Source organism: Arvicola amphibius, chromosome 15 (genome assembly GCF_903992535.2).
Source record: "Arvicola amphibius chromosome 15, mArvAmp1.2, whole genome shotgun sequence".
NCBI classification, from domain to species: domain Eukaryota; kingdom Metazoa; phylum Chordata; class Mammalia; order Rodentia; family Cricetidae; genus Arvicola; species Arvicola amphibius.
The window spans coordinates 31,924,173-31,934,849 of NC_052061.1; the positions used below are offsets into that span (position 1 = coordinate 31,924,173).

General features: G+C 53.0%; 1 protein-coding gene across 1 annotated transcript; it reads right to left on the reverse strand.

Annotated features, from left to right (window-relative positions):
• Nucleotides 1–707: 707 nt before the first annotated feature.
• Nucleotides 708–9,182, reverse strand: Has3 (hyaluronan synthase 3). The gene is made up of 5 exons (XM_038312254.1): nt 8,879–9,182; nt 8,624–8,778; nt 6,304–6,942; nt 2,523–2,624; nt 708–1,654 (listed from the first exon to the last, which is right to left on the reverse strand). Exons 3-5 carry the CDS (start codon nt 6,940–6,942, stop codon nt 731–733), a joined length of 1,665 nt encoding a protein of 554 aa, XP_038168182.1. The 5' UTR covers nt 8,624–8,778; nt 8,879–9,182; the 3' UTR covers nt 708–730.
• Nucleotides 9,183–10,677: the final 1,495 nt, after the last annotated feature.

The window sequence follows — 10,677 nt, forward strand, 5'->3', positions numbered from 1 at the left end:
GGCCTTGTACCTCTGATCTCTTACATCTACCTTCCAAGTGCTGGGATTGCACCCATGACACCTGACCAAACTTTCCTTTATAATATGCACAAAACACCACCAAACGCAGTACTTAACCCTTGGTGGCTTGGTTTATCCCTGGGATGTTTGATGTGGAGTGGAGTATATTACATAAAGCACCATTTCTTAGACCCTGTTTTCTGATCAAAGATCAGGCTTCCCAGCCTTGTTATCTCAGGCACAATTGTAATGCATTGATGGCTAATTAGAGGTTGGGGAAGGGGTACTAGCTGGCCAGACTTGATCGGAGCTTCTCTTATACCTCATGTTCAAATAGGGTAGGAGGACATTTTCCTAAAGCCTGTCATTGCTTCTGTACCAGAAGTTGTCACAGGATGGAAGTTAGCACTTGGTTTAGCACATTTCTGGGCTCTCTGTAGTTAACAGAAGGAAGTAAAACCACCTCAGAGATCACTGCCTGTGCAAGAGCAAGCAGACAGGTGGCCTGCGAACAGACAAGCCCATCTGCCCTGCGCCTGAACAACCAGTGCTGAGCTTTGAGAGCAGGGACTCCGCAGGCCACAGCACAGTCACAGCTCTTTGCGTTTCAGATTTGTCCTTTCGGCCATGAAACTAGAACACAACACTCCCTGCGCCCTCCCACCCCATCTTTTCCATTCCCCTCCCCTCCCTGACCCATTGCACTTCTCCCACTTCACTTAGGGTTAGATCACACCTCAGCGAAAGCCAGGCTGTACTGCTCTGGCTTCTTCCCACACCTCCGGGCAATAATGGCCAGATAGAGCATGAGGAGGGCCACCCAGTAGCAGCCGTACAGGATGGCCCCGGAGACTAGGAAGGCTAGCTCAGTCTCACTGAACAGGTCCTGGCAATAAGCTGTGTATGCTAGGCCACCTAAAAGAACGGCTACCCAGATGGACACAGGGATTAGGCCAATGAAGTTCACTACAATGGTTTTTCGGCCAGAAGTGCCCCAGCCAGACTTGTTGATGGTAGCAATGGCAAAGATCTTGGCTGGCAGGAGGCTGGACATGTAGAGAAGGGAGTAGAGAGACATGAAGATCATCTCTGCATTGCCTCGAAGGAAGCAGGCATAGGTAGCCTTGATAATGCCCACCAGCTGCACCGTCAGCAGGAAGAGGAGAATGTTCCAGATGCGACCTCGGTAGAAAAGTTGTATGACTGTGGCAATGAGGAAGAATGGGAAGAAGCCTGTGACCACTGATTCATAGGTCATCCAGAGGTGGTGCTTGTGGAACCACAGAGAATTATAGAGCCATTCCCGGAAGTAAGACTTGCTCCAGCGGGTCTGCTGGTTGAGCCATCTGAGGTACTTAGTGGGGGTCTCTGTGAGGCACTTAGAGCGTGCTGTATACTTAGTCCGGTAGCCAAGACTCAGGACTCGGTTGGTAAGGTGCCGATCATCCCCAAAGCTGCACTTGCTGCCTAGGAACTTCTGGTGGTACCAGTCCTCCAGGAACTGCTGGAGGAGGCTGTTTCGGTACATGCCCAAAGGCCCACTGATACACTGCACACAGCCAAAGTAGGACTGGCAGGCCCGCTCCACGTTGAAGGCCATCCAGTACCTCACGCTGCTCAGGAAGGAGATCCATGAGTCATACTTATTGAGAATCTGTAAGGACAGAGATGCTGTGTTCATGTGAGGTCTTTCCACCCTGAGTTCTACAGCCTGCTGCTCACAATCCTGGATGTTCGTTCTGAACTTACTAGAACTGAGGAATCTGAAACTTGGAGTGGTCATATAGAGCCTCACTCTCCAGCCCCAGCCACCTTTACCCCTGCACTGACTCCCGGTTAAGATGCTCCAGGAGCCAGTGCCCGTCTCAGAGAGGCTTTGGTGGTTGGAAAGCCCTTAAGGTGACATGACATTCCTCTAGCAGAAGACCTGGCTCCGTGTGCTTAACATACTCCCTACAGCTCTTCAGCCTGCGTTCCCTAGAACAGGGGCTTCTCAAGGAACTAACTTAGGAGCTATCTGCCACACTATCCGTCCAAAAGGAAGTTATTTCTGAGACCTGAAGTATCCAGATCCTATGTCCTTCCAAATACATGGGCTTTCAAAAATTTTTTTTTAATTTTTGTGTGAATGTTTCCTACATGTATGTCTGTTCACCACTGGCATGCATGCCTGCGGAGGCCAGAAGAGGGCATCAGATCCCCTAGAACTGCAGCCATCAAGTAGATGCTGGTGATGGAGCCTGGGCCTTTGCAAGAGCAGCAGTAATCTTAATAGATGAGCCATCTCTCCAGCCCCTTCTTCAGATTTCCTAATGCTCCCCTCCCCTTACTCATGTTCAGTAAGAGCAGGAAATGAGTTGGGAAGTCATTGAGGTGAGCCCTTAAAGACCCACAAAAACTATCAGGGAAACTCCTCCCCAGATGCTAGTAAGTCCAGAGATTCATTTCCCAGACATATCCCACTGGGCTTGTAAACCCGAAAGGTCAGCCCCAACCCCCAGGAACTCTTGGTTACTTCTTACTTGGACATCTCCTCCAACACCCCCTACTTGAGGATCTTCTTCCAAGACTCGGAGCATCTCAATGGTGCAGGCTGGGTCCAGCACGGTGTCAGAGTCACACACCTGCAGGGAAGTGCTTGGTCAGCGCAGGCCTGTATAAGTACCTTCCCGCCTCAGGGGGCTGCTCCTGCCTGAGGAGCCTGACCCCTCTCCCATTCACTTCCAGCAAATTTCCCTATGCTAGGTAGAAAGGGGAAGGGGAAAGCAAAGGGAAGTAAGGAAATGGACAGCTAACAGTTCAGGTACCACGAGGGGAAGGAGAGCGTCCCGGATGATGATGTCAGGCTACGGCTGAGATGCTCTATAGGTAGTTTGCCTACAGTGTTCTCCTGCTGAACTACAGCCTTGGGATAAGAATGAGCCTACCTGCCCAAAAGCCTCTCCTTGAGACGAAGCTGCTGCTGCCCAAACATTGTGTGCTTGGAATCATGGCCAAGTCTTTATGACAGGCCAACAGCTCCTCTTATCTGACCTATTCCGAATAAACCCGGAAGCTGGCAGCAGCTGCCAATCACACCCTGCATTGTATCCCTGTTAGTTGCACCTGAGCTGTGGGAACATGTACCATGGTGGCTGACTTCCCGCCTGCCTTCTTTCCCTCCTTTCATTTTGAGACAGTCTCTTTATGTAGCCATGGCCATGCTGAAGCGCTAAGTAGACCAGAAAGTCCTTGAACGCAGAGATCTGCCCGTTTCTGCCTCCCAATTGCTGGGACTGAGGTTGTGAGCCAGTCTTTTCTGTATGCTTTCTGAAGTTACCGAGATGGTCCTGGCATTCCACTGGGCAGAGAAATTGGGTTTACTAACCACTGACTGGGCTCAATGGTCACTGTTCTCCTAGCAGATAAACTCAAATCCCTTAGAAGCTTTTACTAAAGTTGCTGGCATAAGGCCCTTAATTAAATTTCCAGAACTAAAAAGAAATGAGGCTGCCTCTGACACCCCAGCCTTCCTCATTCTCTTCATGTTAGAAGACAAGGTGGCACAAACAAACAGCAGAACGCTAAAGGGGGAGTGTATCAGCACCAATTCTGCTTTCTCTGTCCTCCCACCAGACTCCCTTCCATCCTGGAGCTGGGGAAGGTCCCATCTAGACTCCCAGAGCCGCCTTCTCAATTTAACGGTCAACTGCTCAATGCTGCTGGTCCTGACTCAGTGACTTTCTCTCTCTCTTTTTCTCTCCTTCCTTCTTTCCTTCCCTCCCTCCCTCCCTTCCTCTCTTCCTCCCCCCTTCCTCCCTCCCTCCTTCCCTCCCTCCCTTTCTTTTTGTTTTTGTTTTTTGAAATGAGGTTTCTCTGTAGCTTTGGGGCCTGTCCTGGAACTAGCTCTTGTAGACCAGGCTGGCCTTGAACTCATGGGAGATCTCTGAACTCTGCCTTCCTCTGGCTCCCAAGTACTGGGATTAAAGGCATGCGCCACCACCGCCTGGCTTCAGTGACCATTTCTAACCCATTCTCCATGCTGTTTTGCTTCATCCACTCCAGGAAGGTCCTAGCTGTGCAGTTAGGGAAGGAAGAGTAACGTTTGCCTGGTCTCCCCTGGCTGGGCAAGGTTTGTTTTTCCCCACAGAGGAGCAGACACATCTTTAGCAGGGCTGTTGGAAGGGTGGCTGAAGCCCAGCAAACATGCACTGGCTGTAACCATGGCTGCCTCAGGTTACAGCTCAGGCCCATGAAGAGTAGAGCATGGCTTTAGTGGGAGACTGAAGGTCCACCAGAACACAGGTGATGAAGACAGGCGAAGCAGGTTTGGTCGGCTCCTATGCTTCAGGGAATGGCTGATAAAGTTATTGTTACTTGAGCAGTTATCAAGACAAAGGGCATTTTCCTGTGCTTCTGGGTTCTAAGAAAAGTTTAACAAAGACCTCAAGTTCCCAGGTAAACTGCAGAATCAACAGCCTTCTAGACACATCCCTGCTTACATACTTGGGTCCATGGATCTAGGAAAAGACAAACAAGTCAACTATTATACAACGTTAAAATAGGATAACGTTAAAAAAGGAGGTGGGGAAGTGGGGCTGGAGAGTTGGCTCAGCAGTTAAGAGCATTGACTGCTCTTCCAGAGGACCCAGGTTCGATTCCTACTGCTATAGCTGCCTATAATCAAATATAATCAAATTCCCTCTTCTGGCTTCCATGAGCACCAACCACACATGGTGCACAGACATAATAGGCAGGCAAAATATCCACACATATAAAACAAAAACAATCGTTAAAACAAAGTAGGGCTGGGCAGTGGTGGTTGCACCCCTTTAATCCCAGCACTGGGAGGCAGAGGCAGGCGGATCTCTGTGAGTTCAAGTCCAGCCTGGTCTACAAAGCAAGTTCCAGGACAACCAGGCATACAATGAAACCCTGTCTTGGGGAGAAACACACACACACACACACACGCACACACGCACACACAGACACACACTTTATACTATCGAACACTTTGTAGTATTCAGGGACTGAACATGATGTCAATGAGATGGGCTCAGGACACCGTGGCTCCCAAACAGTCACTGTTCTCTCGGTGTTTGTAAACAGATGGCAGAACCCTTGGCGAGTGTAGAAGTCACAAGAGGCTGTGAGGAATTCTGGACCAGAACCTGGGCAACTGAGTTGTCTGTTTCTAGTTGGTACTGAAATTTTTTTTTGCTCTCTCTAGTGTGTATTTGAAATTTTAAGCTATGCAAACCTTGCCAGTCTAATAGAATTTCGAGACTGGTGCCAGCGACCACTTGATCAGGATCTGGGCAGGGTCTGTTTGAGTTCCAGCCCTGCCAACATTGGAAAAAGGAAGTTGGCCATTCATATGCCTGCTTCCCTCAGCTGTCAGACATGAATTCAACGCTAGGAAGAACAGGACTTTGTGGCCCTAACTCAAACAAAGCTGAGTGGTGTTTAGCAGAATCCTTTTATTCATTATACTTTTCTTTAAGTTTATGTCATGTGATGATGCACACCTTTAATCCCAGCACTCAGGAGGGAGAGGCGGGCGGATCTCTGTGAGCTCAAAGCCTTGTCTACAGAGCTTGTCCCAGGACAGCCAGGGCTACACACAGAGAAACCTTTTCTCCAAAAACCAAAAAGAAAAAAATTATTTTTATGTATATGAGTATTTTGTCTGCATCATGTGCATGCATTACCTGCAAAGGCCATAAGAGGGTGTCATATACTCTGGAACTAAAGTTAGAGAGGTTGTTAGCTGCTGCTTGGGTTCTGGGAATGGAAGGTGGGTCCACCAGAACAGCCAGCTATCGCTCTTAACTGCTAGCTGTCTCTCTAGTTCCCTCTTCAAACTTCCTTATGGTGTTTGGTCACCCTATTGCCTGGAGTGAGCCAAGGGCTAAAAGCAGACCGTGGATAGACTGCCCGGCTCACATTTGGTCTGCTGTTTGACCTAAGCAAGGTATCCTCTGAACTTCTGTTTGCCTTTCTGTGAATCCAGAAAGAGCAGCACTGAAAAGAATGGATATATCTGAAGCACCCCCAATAGTGCTTGCCATGAAGTCAGTGCTGTGCACCCTTTTGCTAATGTTATTATGGGGACACCAGTTCAAAAGTCTGCCCAGTTACCAACAAAACCACAGCCCAGGTTTGGACAACCCAGGGTTTCCTCAGAACTGTATGCCCTGTTTATGGGTGAGGAGAGCGGCGGCAGCACCAAGACCCACAGCAGATTTAAGTTGCTCGAGGAGAACGTATGCCCGGCTGGCTACATGTGCTGGTGTGCACACACTTCTAGGGAGGCAGCCTTACCTGGATGTAGTCCACTGAGTTGCCAAGGGCCTTGAAGGCTGTGTACATGACTTCACGCTTTCCTCCCCACTTCTGCATGATACATGAGAAGGTGCTGGCCCACACCACAGCTCGCACACGCTCCATGCCTTCCTGTAGACTGGCCTCTGTTTCTCCTTCACCCGCCTCATGGAAATTGCTACGCCATACAAAGAAGCCAGCTTGCTCAGTGCCACCCAGAACCTCGTGGAAGATGTCCAACATGTAGGCATCTTCCTGGCGATTGCCATCCACTACCATCACCACCTTGAGGTTTGGAAAGGCGATGCGCTGAGCTGAACGCAGGCACTTGCGCAAGTACTCAGGGTCCTCTTGGTAGGCAGCAATGCAGAGTGCCACCGAACATCGCCTCTGAGAGCAATGTAGCTTCAGTGGGCGCTCTGCCCTGCGCATGCGACGGTGCTCCAGGAAGGCAAACAGGCTCTGGATGAGCAAATGTAGACCCAGGATGGCACCGTAGAGGCCAAAGGACAGGTAGTGCTTTTCTGTGTGGATAAACTGGTAGCCTGTCACATAGGCTGCCAGGATGCCCCCTAGCACCACCAGGGCAAACAGACTGGTGCCCACCACACGCAGGGCTGTAGTCAGCTGAACCGGCATCTGGGAACAGAAGAGATAGCGGGGTCAGGCAGGGGCAGCAGTCTTAGAGGAGCATCCTCATAGATAGGCCCAGAACAAGAAACGACCCACTAATAAAAACCATTATCACTTCACTGAACTTGACCAAGACCACATGGAGACTCAGAAACTAGACTGCTGGGGTTCAAGTCCCGGTTCTGCCATTTCTATCTGCCCAGCCCACTCCCTTTTAGCTGTGTGACTGTAAAATGTGTTCTCCTCCTAACCTCACAGCATGTTCCAAAAGCAAACAGGTGACATGAAAGGGAATTAGAGTAGCACTGACCGTAGAGAAACCAAAGGCTAGTCCCTGGAATGTGGGAGAGCGTGGCCTGCCTAGCCCAAAGCCTCTAATAGGTAAGCTTCAGCAGGGACGCTGGGCACAGAGGAGACAGGCATCATGGGAGAAGAGGGGTCAGGTGTCAGCCCATGGCCGTCACCTCTAATGGGCGAGTGCAGTCTAGGGGGGAACTGTTCTTCTGTAACAGCAACACCCCACAGAGAATGCAGGGGCAGGAACATGAAGGGGTGTGAGGTAGACAGATACAAATCATTTTCCTTTTCCACCCCTAGTTCCTAAGAACTGCTTGGTGTTTGCTTTCACTTTTTCCTTGCCTTGAGAGGCAGGAGAGAAGGCCAGGGGGGAAACTGACCGGGAGGGGAGGGGGGAGGTCAGAGTTGGGGTATGGACAGCCCTCCTGTAAGTCCAGCACAGAGAGCCAGAGGGAATCGCCGCAGGCACTGCAGAGATGGCTGCTGCGGAGTCTCACCCACTTGGTCCTAGTGCCCTGGTAGGCTCCCCTGCCCAGCCACTCGGGCAAACAATGCAGGTTTCTGTTGGTAACTGAGTTGGGGTTCCTAGCACCTGCCCTGTTGGGAACAGCTATGTGTTAAGGAGAGGAGCCCAGGACTTGGCAGCAGAGACAAACTCCACTGCCTCCTGGCTACCTGACCTTGCCTAAAGATTTAGTGTCCCTGTCCCTGGGAGTGGTGCTAATGATTCCTTGCTTCTCAGATCTAGGTAATTTCCCAGAAAATGGATGTACATTAGCCCTCGAGGGTGAGGGTATGAAGCAGAGGGGTAAGGAGAGTTTGCCCTTCCCCTCCCATCGCTGCTACCTGTCCCATCCGGAGAATCCCGCTTCCACCCTTGTCTCAGACAATGACCTCTCACTTCCAAGCCTGCTTCAACTCTGACCTCCCTGAAACTGGGCCCCATCCCAACAGGAACAGACTTTGCTGCCAAGGACACCCCTCACATAGGATGGGTGAGGAACAGGCAGTCACTGCTTAAATCTGCACAAGCGTTCTTCCAGCCGTGTAGATCTGAAAGGGCGCTAGGCAGCTTGGCCTCTCCCGGAAGCCTGGCCTCTGGGGCTCAACGCTCCACCAGCCCCAGGAACCACTGCCTGATTCCTCTGTAGGACCCCCAGAACACACCCAGCCCAGGACGCCCCAGGCCTACGTCCCCTGCCGGTCCCCCTCTTGCTGACGCATGGTGGGGGGGCGCTGCGGGCCCTACTGCTTGCCTTGTTCTGGGAAGGGACAGGAGGTGCCCTGGCTAGCCCAGCAACCTGCGCCCTGGCGCCCCGCCTCGGTGCAGTTCCGGAGGCTATCCGGTCAGGTCCAAGGCAGCTAGCGAAGCTCTCGCCACGCTCCTCACCCGGCATGAGCTTCGCCCGGTTGGCTAAAAACACACGGCCACACCCACGTGCCGATTTCCACGACCCAGGGAAGGAACGGAAAATCCAAGAAATAACAGCTAAATCAGGCGCTACTCATCATTCCAGGGCCCCAGGTACCTTGGCGAAAGAGTGCCTGCAAACAAAGGCGACATCCCGGCTGTTGCCAGTCCCCTCCACCCGCGGGCCGGACCCCTCCCCCTCAGGAATTAAGAGGCACTACCTTTTGTACCCACCTCCCCACAGAAGACCGAAGAAGGTTCTGCAGCAGCCAGATAGCCTATGTGCAATCAGGTTCTGACGCGGGCTCTGGTTGAGGTCCCCTGCCTAGACAGGGGGCTGTGTTTCTCTAAGCCGGTAGACAAGAGTGTGATCTTATATCCTGGGCGGCTTCCCCCAACCCCTCAAAAGAGATCCAGGAAAGCCCGGCCCAGGCTAGCTACTGCGCACTCGGGTTCAAGGGCAGGAGGCTAGGGCGCTTTACAAGATCGCTGTGCCGTACGACAACGGAAGGAAAGAAATAAAACCTCCAGGCAAGGACGCACACCTCCCTACCCAGCCGGGAAACTTTGAGGGTCTGCAAGGTTCGCAGCGCCTCTTTCTCTGACAGGTGCGCCCTGCAGTCGGGCCCACGCGCACCGGTATGGAAACTTGCACTGGCGGCTGCGGCTCTTCCGCCCGCACCTAGGCGCCCTCGGACCCCTCTGAGCCGGCAAAGAGTGGGAACTCATCTCAAAGACACGTGTTGTGGGGACCAGATCTCTGGAAATCTTGGTGTCCCCCGCAGGTGCGAAGCCCCTGCGGGCGTGAGTGGGGGGAGGGGCACTCTAGCCTTGCGCCCCGCACCACAGTCCCCCCGCCTCCTAATTCATTCACAAAACAAGAGCCGCAAGGGAGGAAGGGAGAGGTTGCTGGAGCCCAGGATGTTGAAGAAAGGGAAGTAGAGATCGGTGGGGAACCGACTGCATGGACCGCCGCCGTGGAAGCCTAAAACGGCTGCAGCCCTGACCACCCAGGAGCCCTGGGGTCCCCAAGGGCGCGGCAAGAGGCGCCGGAGGGGCAGTCCCGTATGGCCCGCCCCCTTGGATGCGCTCACCGTTGCTGCCGGCTGCCCGCGCTCCTGGTACTCAGCAGGGCCGCGGCGGCTCCATGCCCCTCCTCCGGCTCCCGCCGCCGCCGTGCGCTGCCTCCACGGTGCTGCCGCGCGCTCCGACTGATTGATCGCCGGCCCAGCCGAGCCGCCTTTAAGTATTGCGCGCGACCGCCCTTCCTCCTCACCGGCCCGGAAAGTTGACCAGAGTGGCAGGGCTCCCGGAGCCCGCGAGCGCACCCGATTCCCGGTCACCGGCTGCTGCTCTCCAGGACCCGGGGTCCGTCGTGGACCGTCTGCCCCCTCCGGCTCAGGAGTTGCGGACCTCTGGCCCACTGGAAACTGGGACCCCCGAGTGCAGCCCAAGGCTCGCTGCTCAGCACAGACCTCTAGGCCAGTAGCCTTGGAAAGGCGGCCATTGTCCCCCAGCCTTAGAACCTATAAGCTTCTGTTAACTTTCCAGACGACCCGTAGGGCCCTCCAAATCGTATCCAGTCCACCCCCGCCCCCACACCCGGTTCCCAAAGTCTGAAACCTACTTACCCTGCAAGCCGGCCAGCCAGAGTATCTTTCCAGACCTTCTGCCCACGCCAAGGGCGGTAAGCTATGTGAGGGGACTCCCTAAAACAAATGTTTTTCTGGAACCTTCCCGGTGGCAAAAGAGAGGAACAGAAGAGAACAATTGTCAAGTAGAAAGAGCTGTCAAAGAAGGTGTTAGCAGTCGTGACAAGCTGAGCTTTGAATTCCGCAGCGGGGCGCTGATATTAAGGCTGTTTGCAAAGCTGCAGATTGGTCTCTAGCAGGAACATAGGCGATTCCGGTCTTAAAGCCCAGACAGTTCTTCCTCCCCACTTTCACAGCTTTATTTCCGACATCCCGACCTCTTAAGTTTCCACCTGACATCCTCGCTAGTACTTTCCAGGACCCTGAGCTGGGTGAGGTGAG

Coding starts and splice junctions, on each gene's coding strand:
- Has3 (XM_038312254.1), bottom strand. CDS start 6,942: ATGCCGGTTCAGCTGACTACAGCCCTGCGTGTGGTGGGCACCAGTCTG. Junction 2,625..6,303: donor ACTCAGTGGACTACATCCAG/GTAAGGCTGCCT, acceptor ACTTCCCTGCAG/GTGTGTGACTCTGACACCGT. Junction 1,655..2,522: donor GTGTTGGAGGAGATGTCCAA/GTAAGAAGTAAC, acceptor CTGTCCTTACAG/ATTCTCAATAAGTATGACTC.